At 41.2% G+C, this 25,367-nt stretch overlaps 1 protein-coding gene across 3 annotated transcripts in view; it reads left to right on the top strand.

The window, feature by feature from the left end:
- Positions 1–25,367, top strand: part of NSMCE2 (NSE2 (MMS21) homolog, SMC5-SMC6 complex SUMO ligase) — a 137,184-nt gene that overhangs the window by 39,426 nt on the left and 72,391 nt on the right. For all 3 annotated transcript variants that reach the window (XM_082312196.1, XM_082312195.1, XM_082312197.1), the window contains one exon: positions 23,668–23,821. In XM_082312196.1, the coding sequence (XP_082168322.1) occupies positions 23,668–23,821 (154 nt within the window). The remainder of the gene's footprint in view (positions 1–23,667; positions 23,822–25,367) is intronic.

The following is a 25,367-nucleotide window of genomic DNA, read 5'->3' as shown; positions in this document are numbered from 1 at the left end:
GCCTATTGAAACAGGGCGTTTCTGGAATTAGCTATTAACAACCCCGCTGTATGCCCTTACTCCCCACAAAGAAACCCCACCTTTCCCACTGGTGTCTGTTAAATTCCACTAACTACTGGATCCACAGCCCTCATCAGCACCTCTTCTTCCCGGAGTCATGTTGATTATGTTCAGTTTGGTGGGCAGCTCCTCTTCCTCTCCCCTTGCTTCCCCTCTTACAGCCTGCTTAGGCTTTAGAATCCCTTTCTCGTCTTCTTTTGACCAAACCCAGAGTTGGCTGTTGTTAGCTGGTGGCATGTACTTGGAGAAGACTTACAGAAGCATTGCCTTTTCTCCCATCCACAGCAGTGCATTATATCTCTTGGCAGACAAAGTCTGACAGAATGGTAGAGATCCTGTTGAACAATGTCTTAAGAGAATCTGGCCTATCAGTTGGATTTGCACAGCGCTGCCCCATCAGTTATAATGCTATATGGCTCTGCTAACCCTCTATGAGCTAGTTAGACCTGAGTATAGCTAGTCATCCTCCTTAATCTACCAGTTAGGTTTGCATATGCCTGGCCTCCTTCATCAGTCAGGCTTATAAATGTATATCTCAGACAAATCCCATCAACCAGGTTTATATGCACAGCACAGATAACTATAGTTGTAATGTGTATTACAGCTCAAAGTGAGTTTACACTCAGCAATTTCAAAACCCCATAAAACTCAAACCCAAACTCCTTATATTAGTCTCTCCTTATGCTAGTTCTTTTCAGTACTTATTTGTCTGTTAAATTTTTAAAAGAAGGGCAGTGTTTTATGGTAAGGAGAAAATCCAGCTACAGCAAAAAGCACCTAAAGAGGATCACAGGTGTGTCTTTACTTCTGTTCAAGGAGAAACTCTAGGTTAATTCAGATAAGAGATGACTATAGTAACAGTGTGTACAGTCATGGATGGAACAGAAGTGCTTGTTCACAATGTGTCACATAAAAACAAAGAGCCATTTAATGAAATTATTCAGCAGCAGGTTTCAAACCAACAAAAGGAAGTAAGTTTTTACACGGTGAATAATTACATTGTGGAATTAATTGCCACAGGATGTTATGGAGACTAGAAGCATTACTAGGTTCAAAAAGCTACTGGACAAATTCATGGAAGAAAAACTCATTGACAGCTATTAGATGTAAAGATTCAAATGCAGTCATTGTCTTGGGAAATCCCTAAACTGCAAGTTGCTAGAAGTAGGGAAAGTATATGGTGGGAAACAGGGGAAGATCTTTCTGTTTGGTGCTCTTGTTATACTCCTACTCCAGCTTTTTGCTTCTGCCTCTGTCAAAGACAAGGGAATACGCTGGATGGATCTTTGGTCTGATGCAGTACTCACATCTTTATGCAGCAGAAAACAAACTACATAGAAAATACAGGGTCCACAAGCACTACTGCATCCTGAAATTTATGTTGACTGGCTACGTAGCTTTAGACGAGTAGCATTTATACTCTGTTTCAAACCTATTTTGGAATGTAGTTCTATCTAAAAACTACCTTTCACCTCCATAATTTTAATATTTGGAAAGTCTGCAGGGTATCTAATAATTTATCTCTCTGTTCTTACTCATACATTTGATGATTTAAAAAATAAGTAAATGAACAGCTCCTGCTCTGGGCATTGTTACATAATTGAAAAATTCTTAATCTCAAAGCTCACTTCAAATCTATATCGTATAAAACCACATAAACTGTTTAATAATTAGGTACTAGCAGATAAAATCCAGCTTGAAGTTAGCAGAGCTACACCCACTTGGACCAAAGAAGGAAGGAATCTTCAGCTAGATCCTTGTCTTGCAGCCAGTTTTGTCCCTTAATGCCCAAGAAAAACTTAATAACTTGTTCTAAATAACAAATCTTGCTTGTAGTATTGATGGGAGGAGGTGAACTACAGCTCTGGGTACATCTGTTGGGACCCCTTCTTATAAATTTGATGAAATTCCAACTTAAGTACCTGCTCTGATCTCAACCACACCAAATGGGATGAAATGTTTTCCTGGATGGTTAGGTACCATGCAATGTAGGTTTTTTACATATTTTAATAGATCAGAATCTGAAAGTTTTAAGATCAGTCCTTGAGATTACTGAATCAGTGAACATAAAAATGCCTTTTATATCGCCATCAACAGTGTTATAAACTAGAAGAGTGGTCCAACTGGGATTATATGGTCAACTGGGATTATGTGGTCAACTAAGTTGTGACTATGGGCTGCTTATTAAAGGAGATACTGAATAAGAGACAACAAAGCATGTCTTATTTTTTAAAAAGAAAGCACTAAGTTGATAGCACTGTCAGAAGAAAATTGTGATTTTACATGCACTTCCATTACTTGAGGAAAGCTTGGCTCCACCATTTTTGTAACTCTTCTTCAAGTAATTTTGCCTCTTGTAGCCTCCTGTTTATCAGACTAAAAAAACCTAGCTGCTTCAACTTCTGTCAGTCATGAGCCCATGGCCCCTCCCCAGGCTCCAGTTTCTCCATGTACCTCTTGAACTGGGGAGTCTGATACCGGATGCAGTATTTCAGCTATCGCCTAATCAATGCTTCATATAGGGGGAGAGTAACTTCCTTTGTCCTGCTGGCCACGCTGCTCCTAATGTAGCTGTTATCCAATCTGCCTTATTACCAGTGAGAACGTTTCCTCACATTTCGCTTGGCATCTACCATAACCTCCCTGTCCTTTTCAGCAGAGCTGCTACAAAGCCAGCCAGTTCCTAGCATGCACTGATGCATGGGGTTACCCTGCCCCTGGAAAAGCTGCAGAACTTTTCTTGTTGAACTTGATACTTCCAGTCCTGAATTTCCTCAAGGTCTTTCTTGATTAAAGCTCTACTGCTTGATGTGTCAGGCGCCACTAGGTTAGTATTGTCTAGAAGATTGCTGAGAGTGCATTGTGTTTCATCATCTAGGTCGTTGGTGAGGATATTGAACATTTTCAGCCCTTCTGTTCACACTACAATACTCTGCTCGGTACTGGCCTCCAGTTGGATATCAAACTAATGTTTACTGTGAGTGTCACCCTTTGAGCCCAGCTGTCCCGGTAATTTTCAATCTACCCACCAGACCATTTGATTACATCCACCACTCTCCCCACATCTGCATTTCAGGTCAGTTCATCACATAAGGCAATCAGTTTGATCAAGCATGAACTGCCCTTTGTAAGTCCATGTTGATTGTTGCTGATTACCTTTTTGTTCTCTGCATGTTTGGAGGTGGATTCCAAAAGGATGTGGTATGTAATCTTTCCATGGATTGAGGTGAGGCTAACCGGTCTGTAGTTGCCTGAGTTCTTTTTCTTATGCCTTTTTTAAAGACAGGCATAGTGCTGGCCTTTTTCCAGTTTTCAGGGACCAGCAGTGATCATGGGTTTTTTTGGAGATGACAGAGAGGACTCTTGGAGTCACATCAGCCAACTCTTTCAGCACTTTCAGATTGATCTTGACTGTCCTCATAGATTTGAATACATCCAGCTGCTCTAACTCATTCCTAACTTGTTGTCCCTAACCTGTTCCTTCCCAAACCATCCTGATACACCTGGAAATGTAAGAGTAATCTTTGCCTGTAAAGACTGAGGCAAAAATGTATTAAGTACTTCATCCTTTTCCATCTGCACAACCACTAGGTTCTCTCCCCCATTCAGTAACATCCCTACATTTCCTCTGAACTTACACAATTCCCTCTTGCTGCCCTTTATATCCCTCACTTGTTTTAATTCTAAATATGCTTTTCCCAGTTTTGTTCCTAAGTGCCAAAGTAGTCCTTTTGTACTCCTTTTTTGTTGCCTGTTCTTGTTTGCTGTATGCTGTCTTTTTGCATTACAGTTAATTAAGAAGCTCCTTGCTTAGTCAAGTGGGTCTTCTACTGAAATTTCCAGTCTTCTTGTACAACAGGATTATTTGTTGCTGACCTCTCAATAAGTTTTCTATAGAAATTTACCAGCTATCCTAGGCACCTTTTACGTCAACTTCCTGGGACATTCTGCTGAGCCATCTCCTTAATAACCCAAAGCCCACTTGCATAAAAACCTGAGTCCTAATTGTTCTGCTTACCTTCCCAATCTTCTTCTGGATCCTGAATGGAATCAGCTTGTGGTCACTGCTCCCAGGGTACTATCTGTGACCACATTTGCCACTTGTTCTTCCTTGTTTGTGCACAGAGGTCATATAGAGTATTACCTTTGTTTGGTGTCTCTAGCATTTGCATTAAAAAGTTATCACCAGTGCTGTCTAGAAATATCCTGGATTGCTTGCACAATGCCATGGTGCCCACATGGTTGAAATCCCTAATGAGGACCAAGGCTGGTCATCGGGTTGCTTTTGGTAGTTGTTTGTAGACAGACTTACCCACTTGGTCCCCTTGGGCAGGTGGTGTGTAACAGGCCCCCACTGCTGCGTGGCCAATGTTGCTTTTGCCTTTGCTTTTGACCGGAAGATTCCTGTCAGATATGTCTCTGGTTTCACACTGGACCTCTGCATAGATAAGGAGGTGCTTTGTTAGAAAGTGCAACGGCCATTCTTCTTCACTGCTTGTTCTCTTTGAACAGCCTCCAAGACACTGTTCCAGTCATGGTCGCTATCCCATTTAATCTTCGTGATCCTGATCACATCAGAACTCTTTGACTGTGCATAGACTTCCAGTTTGTCTTGTTTGTTGGCCAAGCTCTGTGCGTTAATATCCAGACATCTGAGGTAAGCCTCTGCACGCCCTCCCTCCAAGTAGAAATGTGTAACTTTCCCTCGTGACCTTTTCTCACACATACTTTCTCCTCCCTTCCCTTACGTCTGGGCCAAGTACCCACTCCTCAGTGAATTTAGTTTAAAGCCATCCTCACTAGAATAGCAAATCTCTTCACAGAGATGTTTTTCTCTTTGTCAGGTGGCTTCTATATCTTCGTAGCAGTCCATCTTCATTGAATGAGGCATTGTAATCAAAGAAACCAAAGTCTTGCTGGTGACAGCAGCTGTACAACTAGGCATCAGTCTGCTGGTCACATCTGCTAGCCAGGCCTCTCCATTGACTAGAAGGATTGAAGAGAGCACCACTGGGATTTCTGCCTTCTCATGTTTGCTCTGAGCTCTCTGTTCCATTTGAGCTGCTCAAGGTTTCCCTTGGCTGTTACTTCTGTCCCACAAGGGTTAGCAGAAAGAGGTAGAATTTGGAAGGCTGAGTGAGTGTTGACAATTTCTCTGCAACGTCAATGATCTAGGTTCTGAGCAAGCAACAAACTCATCTGGATAATAGGGATGGATTCTTCTGTTTCACACATGGGAGCATCATCAGCCACTAACACCGATGCTTTCTTTAGTACTGGTACTAATCCAAAGATTTGAGATATCCACTCAGAATTTTCTCCCCAAACACCCCCTACTGGTCCTGAAATTGTTAGCTAGGCATAGCTAGAGGAGGAAGCAGAGCTTTATTCCCATTACCTGAAGTCACAGGCTTCCAGCTTCCACCCTCTGCAAGTTTGTATCCTCTTCCTGGTCCTTCAGTGATACCTTTCTTCTTAGAATCATAGAATCGTTTAGGTTGGAAAAGACCTTTAAGATTATCAAGTCCAACCATAAACCTAACAGTGCCAAGTCCATCACTAAACCATGTCCCTAAGCACCATATCTACCTGTCTTTTAAATTCCTCCAGGGATGGGGACTCAGCCACTTCCCTGGGCAGCCTGTTCCAGTGCCTGACTACCCTTTCGGTGAAGAAGTTTTTCCTAATATCCCACCTAAACCTCCCCTGGTGCAACCTCAGGCCATTTCCTCTCGTCCTATTGCTGGTTACTTGGGAGAAGAGACCGTCCCCCCCTCGCTACAACCTCCTTTCAGGTAGCTGTAGAGAGCAATAAGGTCTCCCCTCAGCCTCCTCTTCTCCAGACTAAACAACCCCAGCTCCCTCAGTCGCTGCTCATAAGGCTTGTTCTCTAGACCCTTCACCAACTTCGTTGCCCTTCTCTGGACACGCTCCAGCACCTCAGTGTCCTTCTTGTAGTGAGGGGCCCAAAACTGAACACAGTATTCGAGGTGCGGCCTCACCAGTGCCAAGTACAGGGGCACTATCACTTCCCTGGTCCTGCTGGACACACTTTTTCTGGTATAAGCCAGGATGCCATTGTCCTTCTTGGCCACCTGGGCACACTGCTGGCTCATATTCAGCCGGCTGTTGACCAGCACCCCCAGGTCTTTTTCCGCCAGGCAGCTCTCCAGCCACTCCTCCCCAAGCCTCTAGCGTTGCATGGAGTTGTTGTGACCCAAGTGCAGGACCTGGCACTGAGCCTTGTTGAAACTCATACAGTTGGCCCCGGCCCATCGATCCAGCCTGTCCAGATTCCTCTGTAGGGCCTTCCTACCCTCCAGCAGATCAACACTCTCACCCAACTTGGTGTTGTCTGCAAACTTACTGAGGGTGCACTCGATCCCCTCGTCCAGATCATTGATAAAGATATTGAACAGGACCGGCCCCAGTACTGAGCCCTGGGGAACACCACTTGTGACCAGCGGCCAACAGGATTTAACTCCATTTACCACCACTCTTTGGGCACCGCCATCCAGCCATTTTTTTACCCAGCGAAGAGTATGCCTGTCCAAGCCATGAGCAGTCAGTTTCTCCAGGAGAATGCTGTGGGAAATGGTATCAAAGGCCTTGCTAAAGTGTAGGTAGACACCATCCACAGCCTTCCCCTCATCCACCAAGCGGATCACCTTGTCATAGAAAGAGATCAGGTTGGTCAAGCAGGACCTGCCTTTCATAAACCCATGCTGACTGGGCCTGATCCCCTGGTTGTCCCGTATGTGCTCTGTGATGGCACTCAAGATGATCTGCTCCATGACCTTCTCCGGCACCAAGGTCAGGCTGACAGGCCTGTAGTTCCCGGATCCTCCTTCCATCCCTTCTTGTAGATGGGTGTCACATTTGCTAACCTCCAGTCAACTTGGACCTCCCCGGTCAGCCAGGACTGCTGATAAATGATGAAAAGTGGCTTGGTGAGCACCTCCGCCAGCTCCCTCCGTACCCTTCGGTGGATCCCATCGGGCCCCATAGACTTGTGTGTGTCTACGTGGTGTAGCAGGTTGCTAACCGTTTCCCTTGGATTATGGGGGCTTCATTCTGCTCCCCGTCCCTGTCTTCCAGCTCAGGTGCCTGGGTAGCCCAAAAACAACCGGTCTGACTATTAAAGACTGAGGCAAAGAAGGCATTAATTACCTCAGTCTTTTCCTCACCCTTGGTCACTATGTTTCCCCCTGCATCCAATAAAGGATGGAGATTCTCCTTAGCCCTCCTTTTGTTGCTAATGTATTTGTAGAAACATTTTTTATTGTCTTTTACAGCAGCAGCCAGATTAAGTTCTAGTTGGGCTTTGGCCCTTCTGATTTTCTCCCTGCATAACCTCATGACATCCTTGTAGTCCTCCTGAGTTGCCTGCCCCTTCTTCCAAAGGTCATAAACTCTCTTTTTTTCCTGAGTTCAGCTGAAGCTCTCTGTTCAGCCAGGCCAGTCTTCTCCACCGCTGGCTTGTGTTTCAGCACACGGGGATGACCTTCTCCTGCGCTTTTAAGATTTCCTTCTTGAATAATGTCCAGTCTTCCTGGGCTCCTTTGCCCTTCAGGACTGCCTCCCAAGGGGCTCTGTCAGCCAGGCTCCTGAACAGGCCAAAGTCTGCCCTCTGGAAGTCCAAGGTGGCAGTTCCGCTAACGTTCCTCCTTACTGCTCTGAGAACTGAAAACTATCATTTCATGATCACTATGCTCAAGGTGGCCTCCAACCATCACATCACCCACCAGGCCTTCTGTGTTCATAAACAAGAGGCCCAGCGGGCACCTCCCCTGGTTGGCTCCCTCACCAGCTGTGTCAGGCAGTTATCCTCACGTGCTCCAGGAACCTCCTAGACTGTTTCCTCTCCACTTATTGTATTTCCAGCAGACACCTGGTAATTCTTACCCCAATGGGGCTTAAGCTTGTGTCTTGGAGAAGTGTCTTCAAAGATCCTACCGGTCTCCTGTGCAGCACCCCTGCTGCAGTGAAGCCCACTGACCTCTCTTGGCAGCTCCTCACTGAGCAGAGCAGTGACGTGATCAGAACGCACCTCCCCGGCTCCCTGCCCCAGGGAGGAGCACTGGGCGCCTGAGCCATCCAGCCCCTGGATGGCAGGATGTACCCTCAGCCCTTCCATGGAGGCTGAGGTTGCCAAAGTACCGGAAAGGCTGCGCTGGGGACCTGTGCTGTGTTATTACCATTTGGGAGCAGCTTCTGTTGGTGACATCTCTAGGATTTCTTTACGCTCCCTGCAGTCCAACTGCCGCATTAACTGCTTCGCTTCTGGTTTTGTGTCCTGATGGCAGGGCTCCTTGTTGCTGGCGTTCCGTAAGGAACACCATCTCATCTCTAGATGAGTAGGAAGCTGATGCAAGTTAACTCTGCCCCCAGTGAGAGTCCCACCTGGCAGGGAGCTCCTCGTGCTGCCGGTTAGTTAGTTAGGTCCCTGCCCTGTTTGCTTGCCGTGTTCCCTGCCCTGTTTGCTTGCCTTGTGATCACATCACACATCGCTTCCTCTTGCACTGCTGTTCAAAACAAGGGCTGGAAACTGGATGTGAGCTAGCCATGCTGCTTTAGGACCAGGACTAGCAGTCCTAGTTTCGGGGTAGGCGAATTAAGGTGATTTATGCAGGATTTGGTTTTATGTGTTTTCCACAACAACCATTCAGTAAAGTAAATATGTGTTGTTATTTTTTTCTATAAGGTATTTTTAGTAAATCCTCAGTGCCTGTTTTATTGAATGACTAATGCATTTTGGTACATCTGAATTACATCTATACTGAGTCATTTTGTTTTGTAATGACATATTTAAATGTTTAAATCTCTACAGAAATTAAATATTGTAAAAGACTTTAACCTTTTGTTCTGGGGGTTGGTTTATGCCTGTATTATGTCACCACAAGCCTCTGCTATGGGGAAGAACTCCTGTAAGCCAAAGACTAACAGAATGCTGTATCGCAAACATTTCTGGAAACCGTAGATGAGCCAGTGTGGTTTTGCACAGCCAAAATTTTGTTTTTTTGAATCAGATCTGCCCCTGCTTGCTGTGTAACGTTGTTCCATTTAACATTTCACAATACTGTTGCTGGACTCTTTATTTTTCCTAAGCCACTGTTCACCTAACATTTCTAAAATTTTCCCTCATCTCTTCTCAGACTGTAGTTACTTCACATTTTGAAACTAAGGCTTTGTTTATGGGGAAGGTTTTGCTAGTGACAGAACTGAAATAGTTACATCAGCGTACCCTGCATTCTTGCTCTGGGATGAGTGGGGGTTTTTTTGCTCTTCTTGTGGTTTTTTTTTGGTGAGGTTTTCTTTTGTTTTATTTTGTTAAATTCTCATATAGGACATGTATGCTGAAATGAAATAAAAGGATCTGCAAGTTTTATACTGGGATAAGTCTAAAATAAATGTAAACATTTATTGCTTATGTAGACCAGTTGAACAGCCTTCCTTGAATTACTTTGTCGTGTACTACTTCTTGAACTACTTCTTCCCTAGTCTGCTATCTTTCTCTTATCAGCTCACGATGCCCTTATAGTCCTTGAACAAATGCCTGTTATACCAGGCTGTCCTTATTTTGAAATACCTTACAAGCTTTCACTTGTGCTTCATTATCCTGGATTTGTAATCTGTGTTTCTCCTGATGTGTGGTTTATATTGCGTCTTTGCTTGTGTGCCAGATCCATCATTTACTTTGCGAGCTCTTTAGGGCAGAGAGCTGTTCATCATATCATGTGCTTTCTGAAGCCCATACTATATTTTTAGAATCCAAAGAACGATCATCAGTCATTGTGAAAGACCAGTATCCCTTTATTCTGCTATCTATGAGTACTGTTTGAGGCTTCTCGTTGCCTTCTCCAAGCAAGGAATCAAAACTAAGAACCACAGAAAAAGTTGGTGTTCTGCTTGCACAAATGGGTTGCATTGTGACAAAGTGTTTGAAAAAGAACACCTTCCCCCCCAACAAACAAACAAAACACCCAGATCTCACCATTCAGACAGAGAGCTGGTACTATATGTGAGAAGAATGGGAGCTATTTGTAGTGGTAATTCTGAAATGAATGCGACTTTCTGCTCTGTTAATATTTGTATGTAAAATACAGAGAATAGGATTTTCAAAAGTGCCTACATCATTTAAAAACCTTGCAAAAACAAAATGAGAGACTGAATCCGCAGCTGAATGGTTAGGCAATAACCTGGGTTGTGGGAGAGTCAGGTTCAAGTACTTGCTCCAATTATCTTTTAATTAGTTATACAAAGTGGAACAACTTCAAACAGGAGAGATCGAGATGTCTTACCCCTGAACACCCAATAGCCTATGGGCTAGGGCAACTAATATAGGATAAGCAGAGATTTGAAAACGGGTCACTCACCTTACTGATGACTGTTTTAACCACTAAGATATTAAATCTGATAGTGTGCGGATTTCTCTCATCATTGTTTATGAGGAAGGATTTGCCTGGCTTAAGCAACTAACTCAAGGAAAGGGTTTGTGGTGGAGGCACCCATTGCCATTAGAGGAGCAGGACTCCCTGTCACTCAGATAATCTTTGCTTAGATAGCTGGCTTTTGTGATTCCTGTTTTTTGACACTTAGCTTTCTCTATCCATTTTATAAAAAGTCTGACTGTCTAATTTAGGGAGGGGATTGCATTAGGTAGCAGGATCTCTAAATCTTAAGTGCTGCAATTTGCGTCTTTGCTACAACATAGTCTTTTTGTGCAGCTAGTTGTCTGCCACAAAATAGGGGCTTACAATGATGCTGACACACCAAACAGAAGGGTGCAAAGGACTTTTAGCAGGGCTGACATATTAAATAGCAGACATAAAGACATTACATATTGTTAAAATGTATTTACTGCTAAAGGAGGAAACCATGCTAATATACTAATTACATCATCTTGAGAGACTCATAATTATCTCTACAGGATTTAATGAGTCCGCATCCATTTGATTTGTCCTAATTCAGAGCCTTGTCATCCTCATCTGCAATCTCCTGCCCAGATGGAGCATGGAAATCGACACAAGCATTCCTAATATGCAAATAGAGATCTGCAGTTCCACTTCAAAGTGGTAGCTTTTGAAGTGGGAGTTTTAATTATTCCATTTTGAGTTAGTGACTCTGCAAAAGACTTTTTTTCTTCTGCCAGTGAGTTGGGTGTTCTTTTTTCAGTTTTGTTACCCAGCTTTGCAGTAGGCATGTCTCATTCTCTCTGTCATGCGAACAATGAAACGGTTGACCAGTTAATGATCCATCTGTTTACTGATTGTAATCCATAACTTCCTCGGGGAGTTGCTTGTCCTGTTCTTGGGCTCTTTTGCATGTAGTATTTTATATAACAAGATGAGATTTCTCGTTGTTCGTCACAGGAGTCTGTCATGAACTTGAGAAACAAAGGCAGATGTCAACTGCCCTGTATTTTGTAGAAATTAGCTGTCTGCTGTCCAGACTAAAGTCCCTTGGACAAGAGAATGTGCTGGTGAGGTTGGTGGGGAAGAGCAAGAAATATTATCATGTGACTGTATATTGCATGGCAGAAGACAAAAACAAAGGGGAGCAATCATGGTGGGGATTCATAATAGTTAATCTACAGGAACTGGCCAAAATAGCAAGTGATTGGCTGAAAAGTAGCTGAAATTTCATCTGACTGTGAAGAACTACAGAGTAGCATCAAGTCAAATTTAAATAATTTGCTATGGCGTGTACTCATAGAGAAGATCCTGTTGAAGCATGAGATGCAATTATAAGGGTTAGTTACTTACGGTGAGTTATACTGTTCCACTTTGGATGGTGTATTTTCACTTGGTAGTGAGGTGACTTAAGGAGGTCACTGACAGTTGAGGAAAGTGCGCAGCAGTAGCACTCTCAGGATAAAATATTCCTAGGTACCAGTGGGTGTGCTTGGGAGAGCACGTACTACAAAAACCCGCGGAGAGGTCAGCGAAACCTACCGTTCCTGTGAGGCTCATGGCCCATGCATGGAGGGGAGGCAGTCACTCACTCCGTCTGCTCCCTAAACCCTTTGCCAGTGACTCAGGAGCTGGTGTTTGGTGAGAATGTAATATATAAAAGGAATAATGGAGGCATCCCATAATTAGGGCCAGTAATGAGAGGAATCAGTTTAGCATGTGATATACAGTGAATGAGTCAGAGAAATGAAGGAAAAGCGAGTTTGATAGAGTTATAAGAAGGAAAGTGCAGTACTGAAAAATTGTGATGAATGGTGATGAGATGAGCTTCAAAAGAAGCTAAAAAAGGGAAAGCAAAGTAATATGAGAAAGAGGAAGAACACGTTCAAAACCAATACTAAATATAAGAGCTAGGACTGTAAATTCAGGAAGATGTAGGGAGAAGTTCGAATGGCAGGGGAGGTGTGATCAAGAGAGTTGGCTGGCATAGGGTTTGTGCTAGCAGCCTGAAAGAATTTGGGGCGACAAATTTGATAGCGTTGCAGAAACTGAGGAACAAGAAAAAAATGTATCTATCATCTATTGAGTTTGAGAATAACAGAAAGGAAATGCTTGCATGCATAGAGTGATAAGTTTAGAACACAATGACTTCTTTTTTATGCTTTTAAATCTTACTGTAAGTGACAGTTTCAAGTCATAGACAACATCACATTTCTGGGATTGTCAGCCAGCATAATGGGAATGTTCTTGATAGTCAAAAAAGTACTGAGTTTTTTCAGTATTACGGCCAAACTCATGCTAGTTTGACTTCCTGTGTGAGTAAGTTCTTATTGAGACAAGGTTTCTACTCCATAACCTTTTCTCATCAGCCGAGGCGATATTAAGAAAAGTGTATTTAAATTTGAGGCTAGGCTTTTTAATTTATTTTGCTTTTACAAACAGTATTTCATCAGTATATGTGAGGAGTACCCCCATTTAGGAATTCTTCTGTTTCGTGCACCCTTTTTTTCCTACTGCCATGCAGACAAACTCTTAGGTAGAACTGTCTCCTTCAGCGTTATAGCTGCAGTTGTGGACTCTTATTTTTACCCTGTTTCTTCTCACCCTGCTGTCACATTTTGCAGACATGAGTAAGTTAATACTGCTGTCACACACCAGTCTTATTTACAGAAATTGTTATTTTAGCTATGAACTATTTAAAAACTGTTTTAAATTAAATTTGGATTTTAATTAGTTCCAACAACATGTAAAAATCAAGGGCTTATATAAAATGGAGGAATCTGTACTGGCTGGGGAATTGGAATATGATTTCATTTTAGCCATAATTTTAAACCTGGATTGATAATTTATGTTTAGATTTTAAAAAAGCATATAAATTGCAAGACAGTTGCAAAACAAATGTCTGAATTTTTAAAAACTCTTCTTATGTGCATTCTATTCTACAGTCAGCTGTCAGATTGCATCCGGTATCCACCTTACAGTTAGATATTACTATTGCTAATATTGTGTTTAATTACAGCTTATTATATTCAGTTTTTCAGGTTTCCTTTAATGTGGAGAGTACGAAGCAAGTTGGTTTTGAGCTATGAGGTGGAAGTCCGTGTAATGACCTATAAGAAAAAAACTGTTTAGGTTTTGTCAAAAATATCAGGACACAGTTTTACGAGGCTTTGTGTAAAAAGGGATGCTCTGGAATCAGGAAACTGGGCTCAGTCGTGCAGGACACACAGCGGTCATGTGAAGGGGTTTGTGGGCATCATAGTAAAGGAAGATGTTTTTAAACAAGGATTTTGAAGAAGTATTTCAAGATATGTTCCCAAATGTTTATGAGGAGCTTTCCCACAGCAGGAGGACCAGGAGAGAAAGTGTGAAAGCATTTGTTTTGAAAACCAAACAGGCAGAGTGACAGCGACTGGCATCATCAGGTATCTAGTGGCAAGAGTCAGCCTCTTGATGCTCTGATTGATAACAGGAAAGGCGGGGATAGACTCCAAGGGTTTTGGAAAGTTGGTGGGAAGGATGTGTAGGGTGGTAATGTAGACAAGATTAATCCAGGCTGTTAAACGGCACATGTTGTCTTTGCAAAAATTGGTGACTACAGAATAAAACATAACCAGCTTCATTTATCATACTAGGAGCAAAGGCCCTTTGCTAATTTTCTGATACAGCTCTGTTTCTGAGGCTTTGCTGTTGTTTGCGTTAATAACAAAGATGGGACCTATAAGCAAAGAGGAGGAAAAGAATTGCAGTTGAAAATATCTTTCTCTGTCAGATGATATCCTCCCTTCAGGGAGCCTATAAAAAGCTGTCAGCCAGAACTGGTAAATCAAGAAGGATAAGAATGGAAGTAAGACCTGGGATTTAGTGGCTGATAACTCTATTGAGGGTTGTCCCAATAGGAAGCTGGATAAGAAAACATCACTAATAATGATTGCAGAATGTGATATGTGGAAAGGCTCAAACAAGACACTTGTCTAGAAGGCATTCGCAGTAAAGTGCAAAGTAAAAGGCAGCTCTGCCACAGGGCACAGACTGGGACTGTCATACAGGTGCGGTGTTTTGCACTCACTGCCGTGTAAGTGAGGTCCTCCCTGCTTATAAGGAAATTTGGGGGGGCGTACTGCAGTTGCGCTCTTTTTTTTTTTTTTCTGATTAGTGCAGCTCTGCACCATCACTGAATTCAGTGTTCTGTGTTAAAGGTGGAGCTGACCCTGATGGAAGTATCGCCATCTTTGTCCATATATTAATAGAGATATATTAATTTGGTGAGTCTAGGCTGTAAGTGTCAGCCAGGATATATGTTTTTCAAGTAATAACAATTCAAATAAAGCATGAGTTGGTACTTAGAAATGTTGTTGCTGTTTCCCAAAAGTTTAAAGGTTACATTTAGTCTTAATGAAAAATGACAACATGACTCACATTGCTGTTTTGGAAAGTATGCAGAAGAAATGCTGTCAGTGCTGAAGAACTTTTTGGGGACAAGAATTTCATCAGATGAAGGAAAAAAAAATTGAGTGGAGTAAAACTTGAAAAAGTCTGCTTGGCTTTCACTAGAGGTATACCCAAGGAATATGGAAAACATCCCTCTGGAAAATCAGCTGATTTTAACAATACATACTGTATGCAGTTCTCCAAAGGATAAGTCACACTTTGTATTTAAGCAGGGATCAGCTTCACAGCTGGCATAAATCAACAGTGTTTTGTAGGAGCTGGTGAAGATAACGCTGAATTGTACTTGTTTTAGGATTTAGCCCTTTATTTCCACATTATGGAAAACACGGGTTTCAGTGATCTCAGTCAACCAAGCAGAGCCATGCAAGAGTAAACAGGTTGTTAATCTGAAATCACCTTAGGGCCTTCTTCTGCTCCCACTGAAATCAATGTCTAAATTCCCATCAGTTTGAGTGGGATATTAAAGACAAAAAAAATGCACTAATATCCATGTTAATGTATTTTCTAAATATGTGAATTAATCAGCAGCTTGGTAAACTGGTTCAACAGCCTGATGCATTTGCTGAATCAACCTTGCTAAAACAGATGCACCATCTGCCTCACAGTTTCTACCATGCTGTTAAAGCAAAGCAACATTTTTATAAGTATAGTTATTTTTGCTGTTATAGGCCTTAATCTGTGCTCAGGCAAAACTACTTAGAGCAAGATGCCGTGTATCTCCAGTGCACCAAAATTAGCTTGCATGTAAACTATGTCTGTGGCAGAACTTTACATAGAGAAGAAGGCATTAGTAAATTTATATACTTGCTCTTCCATTGCATCTTGAACGATATTTTTTAGGTGTTTTCATAAATGTCTCCTAAATACTGGAGAGTTTTTTCCTTGGTCATATTCATACTTCATATATTGTAAAACTACAGAGAAACAAGATGAAGACGGACTTCTGTTTGGTTGAAATCATTAAGAAAATTCAGTTCAACCCTCACGGCAAACCACAGGCAAGTTGGGCTTTCAGAAATGCTGAAGGGATTGAGGCGCTAAGTATCCATTAACTTTCTTCACTTTGGTACCTTGGGAAAACCTCACCTCTAACGCTCACATTTATTGCTGTCTTTATGAGCCAGTTTTGCACTATTGGTAGCAAGTAGTTTCAGTACTGGTATTTAAATAAGATCCCCTTTCATTGCTTCTTTTTACCCCTTTGCACTTTGCAAAGCAGTGCACAAGAGGTCTTGGAGAGAAACAAAAAGATGTTCACAGTCTTGTCTCTGCCATAGTGGGTAACTGGGGAAAATATAAAGAGCATTTTTTTTCTGTTAAAACATGTGCAGAGTAAAGCGTTTTACCTGAGGTGAAACGTCTAACAGATGGGAAGCCCAGGAAATGCTGTTCAGGTTATAAACTTTGCATTTGTGACCAGGCAATTTTGTTTCTTCACCTGGTGCTCATTTACTTTAATGCCACTCCGTATATATGGTTCCTTTCTAAACAGGGGAAAGAAGACCAACAGGGTGGGCCAAAGTCCATTTCTAGCCTTACCAAAATGAGTCTAACATGCCACAGCTTGTGAGGAGTTAGTTTTGGATATACCCCAGTATAAATGGAAGCAGTGTGTGCCCCTCTGTGCTTACTTTCTTTATAAAGTATCTCCAGCTGCATTCAAAGCAGGGAAGGGAAACTGTGGAAGCTACTAACAATTTCATTGTGGGGGACACCTTAGCTACAACCACCATATTGACATGCTGCTTTTGAACCATGGCAACCCTGCCTCACCTTCAGACAGTTACTCTGGCAGTATCTGTTGGGATATTTGAAACGTGCTGACAGTCGTTTTCTGTTGTGCTGGCCCAGTTTAATAGGCAGTATGTGTCATAAGTATGGGTCAGCCCTCATAAATATGCCTCTCTTGGCATTTCACAATTGTCTGCGAAAGTGTTGCTCAACCGGAGTCCCAGCCCTGCAGCCATGATGTATAGAGGTGTTGAATCTCCTGAATCAGATGTGGGCCCTTAGGCAATTCTGGCTGCAGCAGAGCTGTGTTCACACTAGCGCAGCTCCTGCTGCTGAATGATGGCATCCTTTTGGAGTACCCTTGCAGATGTTTCCAAGAGCTGTGTTTTATTTGTGCATCAACAAATGATCTGATATTTGCTAAGCGTTTGAATCCAGCCATTGAAGAATAATAAATGACTGTTTAGGTTAAGCTGAAATTTTGCAGCCTGATTCAGTTACAGTGGTGACTCACTTAGAGTTGGTTCTCACATGATTCACAAAGTGTATGGGTGACTCAACCCACAAATTTACTTAGCTCCCATGTTATTTTCCCTCTCAGTGAAAAAAAATTGGTTATAATAAATAATCACAGCAAACTTTGACTTACCCTGAGGTAAAATAAATGTGCATGTTGAAAGGCTGCATATTTGTAATAATAAATTATTTAGTGAGGTAAGGATGAAATAATAGGACGTAGGAATTGTTAAACAAGAAAGAAATGTGACATGCATTTTTGGTTGATTTTGTTGCATAGCAGATGTAAATAAAGGAAGAATAGTTATTTTTATCTGATGGAGATGCTCAGAGAAGCTGTTTTGACAGTGTCTGTACTTACTGCTATAGCCAGCCAATTCTTGGCATTTGTTCTCTGAAATAAGTAGTTTTAGATATGTCCACATCTGGGTCAGACATTTTAAAGTGATCTCAATTCAGAAAGTGTGAGATACTCAGGTTCTGAAAACTGGGTCTTTGTAGGATGTCTTAGGCTCTTAGGCTAGTCACCCCAAGTCCTGAAGTACCTGAAGTTGTCTGTCTGAAATATCATGACTGCGTTCCTTTACAATATCAGATTCACAGAGATAAGAAATTCTTTCCCAACAGGAGCTGTAAGTTTTTCTTCAAAAGCTGCAGCTGCTATCAGTGTTCCATAAGCATATGCACAGGCACATGGCTGTAGTGTAAATACAGTCTAAATTACTATGAATTTAGAGTTGGCTGGAGACATCAGCGTATCCTTTTTCAGGTTGTCCCAAAAGGATATAAGTATCTAGGTAACTACATACCTCTGAGCTTCTTAGCACTGAGTGACTAATCACCCTCCTCTTCATAAATGAAACAACAAAGAATCTGGAAAATGAAGACATTCTGCCGTGTCAGCTGACTTGGTCATTAAAAAGGTCATTAGCAAGCAGGAATGTTTCTCTGCCTCACAAAACCAAGTGTCAATAATATCCATAAATTAAACTTTGAAAGTCCATATTTTGTAGGGATTAAATTACAGGGAATAAATAATGTGTGGTTTGAAAGATTAAGGTGAGAATTCTGAATTCTTTGGAAAGATAGTTCTTTTGCAGATTGCATCACTGGTCTGAAGAAACCTCAACGTGGTTCAAGTGCGGCAAGAAATTTCTGAGAAATGAAATGGATGGCACTGGCAAACTCCCAAAAAACAAGGGACGTCAAAGATAGCCCTGAGAAAGGGTACCTAGGAATAGTGACAGGATTCAAAACATGCAGCTAAAGGACTTCTGTGCTACAGGGAGAAGAAAGAAAAGGCTAAAAAATAACCATGGAGTGTCACATGCTGAACCACTGTAATGCGAAGTCCAGTGGAGCATTTTTGTGGTGCGCAGAATGCCGCTCTTTTATCACAAAGTTTGCCAAGCAGCCACAAGCTGTTTCAGGCCTCTTTGTAGAGAGTGAACCAAATGCACATGTTAATTTGAACTTTCCTTCAGCTAAAGGAGAAGGTGAAAGGATGGCTTTGTGCTCAAAGCGCAGAACCGGGATTTATTTATTCTTGGTTCTGCCATAGCCTCCTTGTGCAACCTTAGGCCAAGTTATTCATCTCTTCATGCCACAGTCTCCCCACTTGTAAAATACAGTTGATGGTACATATGTCACAATGGGCGTTTGAGGCTAAATTCTTTAATGTTTGTAAAGTGTTTTGGGACATAATACTGGGAGGACAAATTACTCAATGTTGCAATGCTGCATGCAGTTATGCTAGTTAGTGCCTTTTTAGACACTGATCCCTTACTGTTTGTAGACTAATACCGCAAGCTTGGTCTGATTTTAGTCTATGGTACCTTTGACCTCACTGGTTCTGGGATTGGTCTGGAACAGCATAGTTTATTTCCCATTTGGTGGTTATGGTTATTGCTGAAATAAAATTTCCCCAGACTGCCCCTTAGAATACACTGAGTTTGCAGTTATCTTAGGCTGTGCAAGCTGGCCTTTCAAAAGGCCTGATTTTTGGAGGCATAGTCTAATGGTTTATGCATGGAATAGACACACTACTGGTGAAAGAATCTACAAAAGGAATGCTCATCCTTACAGATAGATATTGGTAGAACTCAAAGACCTGCCATGAACTGGCTTATTTCATAAGCGTTGCCCATCAAACGTGGTAAACTCTTTGCACATATCAGCTGTGACCAGGTGGTGTGGTGCATTGCCATGAGCAAACGTATCTTTTGATAGGTAAACCACAGCTACGTTTTTCTAAACAGTTATTTTTGTAGTGTTTCTAAATGTGTTTTCCTATCATCAGCACTGCTGATAGATCAAGTATGAAGTATCATTAATTATCATATATAACATGTCTGTTCTCCCTGGTATTGCTGAGCTCCCATGTAAATACCCACATGGTTCTTTGCTGCTACGGGACTGTCACAGCAGATGCTTTTGCTTTTTCGATTGCTGTAAACAAGCTGTTGTGACTGATACTTCTTTTCACCATATGTCCTGAACACTCCCAGTTCATAGTTATATGTCATTTCCAGGATGCTTTGTAGGGTGTGTATGCCTCCACCCCGTTTCAAAATCAATGTAGCTCTCAATGGATTGACTAATGACTGCAAGGTGTTACTTAGCGTGCTGGTTTTGGCTGACAGCGCTACTAAACGAACAGTTGTTTGCTTAACATGTCTTTCATGGTCCCCATGTGAAGTAACTTATACTGACAAACTGAACCTGCCAATGGCTCCAGGTTTGCTAGTAAGCATCTGTCTGACATGCTGCTGAGACCAAAAAGAAGGATGACCCCAACTTGTTACCCTGAATATTGATAATTTTGCCCTGTCCCTTAGCCATATCCTATGTTTGTATTGTCCTCATACATTTTGTTATGCTGATCTCATCATCACTACAGCCACCATGAATCTGTAGAGTAGGAGTGGGTGGTGAGAACTAAAGAAAACTGTAATGTACCTGTAAGGGTGTTGTGCTGATGCAGTATATAAGATGTTGCAATTCTGTCCCACCATGAGGAACTAAGACTGATGTCACATTTTCTTTCATTTATTTTCATTTATGTTGTTGGGTTAGACCATTCTCAACCCTCTTCATGCAATAGCATATGCAGCACCAAAGAGAAATTGATTGTGCACAGCAAATGTATTTACCTGTTATTATAGTGGGTGGACATGCCTTATTATTCACCTGTGACATGTTGACCTTCCAGAAGGTCTGCCTGGCATTTCAGTAATAGCATACGTGATGGTACAGTATTGAGTGTGGTCAGGGATGGTGTCTGTACTAATAATTTTAATGAAAGCAATCATCTGGAGGTGAACAGAAACTGAATTTAAATTGTAAATGCGAAAGAAGTTAAACTACAGGAAAGAGCATTCTTTGAGCATCTCTCTCATGTGACTCTTTAGGTTTCTATATTAGATGGTTGTCTGAGCCTATGTCATATGTACTGCATTGCTGGACTATCCTCACAATGTAATGTATTGCTATTGGGAAAATAGCTGCTATTGGGAAAATAGCTCTTACTTTGTTAGATGTATGGCAGCAAGCCATGGGATTATAGTTATCTAGCCAAGGGAGGGTTTTGGATAATTGTTCTCTTGAGGTTAGTACAGATGTCTACATGCAAATTTTTGTAGCTCCACAGTGGCAGGGGCAAAGCTTATTTGTGTGCATATAATGCAGTTTCTCAAACATCTGTCCTTTTTGCTAACATAACAATATGTTACAGTTCCTGCTGTTTTTCTGCTTACATGTGTAAAGTCCTTTAATTCTGGAAGTTGGAGTTGAGAGAGCCACTGTTTGAACTAACATTGGCTGTGCCCTTCTCTTCACCTCTCACTCTGAGGGTATGATTGCAGATGCTACGTTGGTGAATTTCTGTACTCAAATCTTCCATGAGTCAAGAAAAAGATAAAAAGAGCCTGATGTAACTATATCAATGTGTAACATAGTCCCTGTGGAGAGGAAAAGATTATTGTCATTGTCTTTGCTACAGATGGATGTCTGTAATGAATGTCCACATCATTTCTTTTACTCTCGTGTGAGTATCAGCAACTTAGAAGCACTTGGTTTTTTTTTTTTTTATTATACACAGCTGGATCTTCTCTATGGTATCTGGCCATAGTGCCCTCATTTGTGATGGGGGCAGGCCTTAGTGATGGGTTGTTATTTGGGCTATGCTTGTGAGTGTGGTCCTGTGTTTATACATTTTTTTAATGTTAAAGAGAGAATGTCCTTAAAAGCAGCCTGATGGAGTTGTTGCAGAAAGGAGTATGTTTGCACTACATGTTGTCCAAATCAAATAATTATAATATGTGTTGGATTTTAAATGTATTTTGATTTAGTAACTGCTTTCTTGTGCTTGCATACACCTGATGGCCAAGTTTCTTCTCCAGCTGAGTACTGAACAATGTTGGTTTTGGTAGTGATAGGCCTTCTTTTGCAGCAGTTTGCTGTGACGCTGACACAGGCAAATCATTTGAGTGCATATGATTGCCCCCATTGCCCTGGGCACAGGATGTTCTGTTTTCCTTTGCTCCTTTTGTCCAGTTTCATAGGATGAGGACTATGTGCTACTGTTTGGCTTTATGCAGCAGTGTGAGCATCTGCGACGACCTGCTGTTGGTCTTTTGTAGTGACTGTGCTCCTTTGGTACCAAGGTATTCCTGAGTCTTTCCCATTCACAGCTGGATATTGTGGTAGGTGATCTTTTATCTCCAGGTGCCTCTGAAAACTGCATGCTATCACCTGGCAGTGTATGTTTTTTTCTTATTTTCTTGCCACAACTCGCATCTGCCTAAAGTAAATGTGCCAAACTGGCTTTGCTCTTGGAAGAAATAATTGTTCTCTGGATTGCTTTGCTTTGATTAAAAGGAAAGTAAAGTTTTCTTGGCTATGTAGCATTTTATATATCTGCAAAGTCCATTTTTACATGAACATTTATTATTTCTCTGGCTCCTGAAATAAAATACATTCTGTAGGATTTCCAACGTCTCTGTAAACTCTGGAAGCTTTAAACAATTTGAAGAAGTGGAGCATTTCTTTCTCAGTAGGCTCTTTTCCTGTCTTTGACAATGAATAGTACAGTGGTCTGGTGAGTGGCAGACTTTAATGTGTGTGGTCGGGGAAGAGTGGCTCAGCAGAAATGGTGCTTTCCTCCTGTTTTTCAGGTTGGCATGTTTTGCCGTATGTTTGGGATAGGCTAGGTTAGAAATAACCTTTGTCGGGTTTGGAAAATGCTTAGCATTAAGGACCTAAAGGGGCCTACAGGAAAGCTGGAGAGGGACTTTTTACAAGGGCATGTAGGGATAGGACAAGGGGTAATGGCTTTAAACTGAAAGAGGGAAGATTTAGATTAGGTATAAGGAAGAACTTCTTCACTCTGAGGGTGGTGAGGCACTGGAACAGGTTGCCCAGAGAAGTTGTGGATGCCCCATCCCTGGAAGTGTTCAAGGCCAGGCTGGATGGGGCTTTGAGCACCCTGGTCTAGTGGAAGGTGTCCCTGCCCATGGCAGTGCAGTTGGAAGTAGATGGTCTTTAAGGTCCCTTCCAACCCGAACCATTCTATGATTCTATGATTCTATGATTCTATGATTCTATGATTTGACAGATGTCCACCTTCTTTCAGAGTTTGTGCTGTTGCTGATCATCATTGCACAGCACAGTCCCCAGCCCACCACCTGTAAGCTAATTCTTATGAAGACTTGTCAAAGGTACAGTTCCCTAGAATTTAATGCTGGCTTGAGAAACAGAAGGAAAAACTCTAATTATTGTTTTTTGGGGTTCCCAAAGTGCTTTTAGCATTCTTGGAGTAGCTCAATATTGCCTATGTGGTGACTTCCCTTTTATTTCCAGTCATTTATTCTTCAGATCACTCCAGATACAATTACTGTAAGCAAGTGCTTTTCAAGAAACTGTGGTTTTGCCTGCCTGTATGGCATAATGCTTCTTGTTCACACAGGACAAGTAAATTGAAGTGGTTTCCTTTTACATTAGCTTTCTGTACTGCTTTTGGTGGTGTTATCACACTAATCATCCATGTACATTATAGGCTTCTGAAAAGCTGATTCAGAAATGGTGAGAGAGTAGAGGTTTTGAAAAGTCTTAGAAAAGTTATTTTTCATTCATCTCACTTTTTTGGACAGAGTCATATTTGATTTCATTCACGTTCAGTATTATGCTGGTTGTTGTTAACATGTTGACCTTTACCACTCACGGAAGTAAGTTTGACTGCAGAGGTTCAGTTTTCCTTATTGGTAGTGTGAAAAATACCCTGTATACAGCAACTGAGTTAAATGACACTGAAACACTACATTTTATAGTTACTTTTGCTGGAATAAATAATAACCTGGAGGTTATGGTTTCAGAGCAGGAAACTCAACTGGAGTCAAAAGAAACTGAGATTATGCTTATGAATTTTTGCTTGATGTCTTTTGCTTTGTATTAAAATATGTGTCATAATAAATAACATTCTATTTCTTATTCCTTACAGATAAAACGAGAAAAACCAGAAAATATACCAGATCTAAAATATTTAGTAAAAGAAAAATTTACTGCACTGGAGAGCAAGAACAGTGACTCAGATTTGCAAAGGAATGAAAAATATGTGTATTTTAAGGATCAACTTAAAGAGATGAGAAAACAATGTAAGTTTATTTAAAAAAAATAGATTCTTTGAATGCTAAATGGTGGCTAACTGCCCTAAAATATACAACTGCCAGTTATGGCTCAAACTGAGGTGAGTGTTCGTATTTAAAAACTTATTTAAATTGATATCTGTGTAGAAAAAAAGCCAGTGTAATTACCTTGGTAGTTTTATTTAGACTCCCATAGTTCCTGCTGTGTTTGGATAGAAATATCATGGAAATCTTGCTTCACTTTTTTTTGTAAGGTGGGCTCTTTCATTTGAAGACTTTTTCATTTTTTTTCTTAATTGATAGGATCTTCTAAAAGGATTAGGTAAGCTGTTTTCATTTGTCACTTAAACAAATTGCTCCTGTTTCACAACTTAGGATGTGTTGCAACTCCAAGAAGACCTTTGCTTTAATCGTAGAACTATATTGTTGGAAAATGCTTACTGTGCTTGTTCTCAGGTTTACAGCTTGTATGCATGCACAATGTAACACTGCAACTTATTAAAATCTGTTTTTCTTAGTTCACGTGATGTATCAAGTGTTAAAATTTTAAGCTATTTGTGCTTGAATTACCAGAAAAGTCGGAGAGTGAACAGTTCTAGTATTTATGCCACACAACAAAATTGTATGCTTTTATTGCCCTGCACATATAGCAGCCATTAAAGTATCACTGTGATTACTATTGCCGGGAAAGTTCATGGGGTCTAACACTGTTTGTGCTGTTCTTCCCCAATCATGATTATGTTTTGAAATCATATTATTCTGCTTGCTGTCCCTTGACCCCTGTACCTATTCCCTCCCGCTCTACATTTTGATTTCAACATAAACTGGTATCTCAGGAACTTCAGGAGTCATAGATTAATGATTTATACCATTGGAAAATGGTATTCTGGATGCTCTCTTGTAGCTCTCCTTGAGTTTTGTTTTTTTGAAGCCCTATCCAAAACCCGCTGAAACTAGCAGAAAGAATTTTCCCGCTGACTTAACTGGACTTTGGATTACTTCCCCACAGAGATTTATGAAGTGTAAGGACATGCTTGACAAGGTGAATTTTGGATCTGATATCTCAAGACTCCCTAGGATTAGAGCTTGAGGGCTTAATATATTTGTTTCCCATCTTTATGGTTTTTAAGATTTTGGATTTGAATATTAGCACTGATGTCTGAGTTTAATAGGCTCTTGGCACTACTCTAAGAATGAAAATACTAAGTTGCAGACCACAGAACAGTGTAATTTTCACTCCCTACATAACCATAAAATTATTACTGCCCCACCATTATGTTGTAATTCCTTATTTCCAGGTGTTTGTAACTGAGAAGATAAAATCTTGATAACTGACTTTGGATTTACTTTTCACCCTGTAATTGCCTGAGGAAGGGGTGTATGCCCTAGTAATATGTTCAGCTCAGGCTATGGGACTGAGTTCTAACTGGCAGACCTGTTGGAAAAAAAAAAACAAATTAAATAAGCACAATAAGAGTTATTCTAAAAAAAAAAAAAAAAAAAAAAAAAAAAAGAGGATGTCATTCTGCTACTACTGCCTGAAATCTGAATTTGT

This window comes from Platalea leucorodia, assembly GCF_965183815.1.
Source record: "Platalea leucorodia genome assembly, chromosome: 1".
NCBI lineage: Eukaryota > Metazoa > Chordata > Aves > Pelecaniformes > Threskiornithidae > Platalea > Platalea leucorodia.
This window is presented reverse-complemented; position numbering and strand designations above follow the sequence as displayed.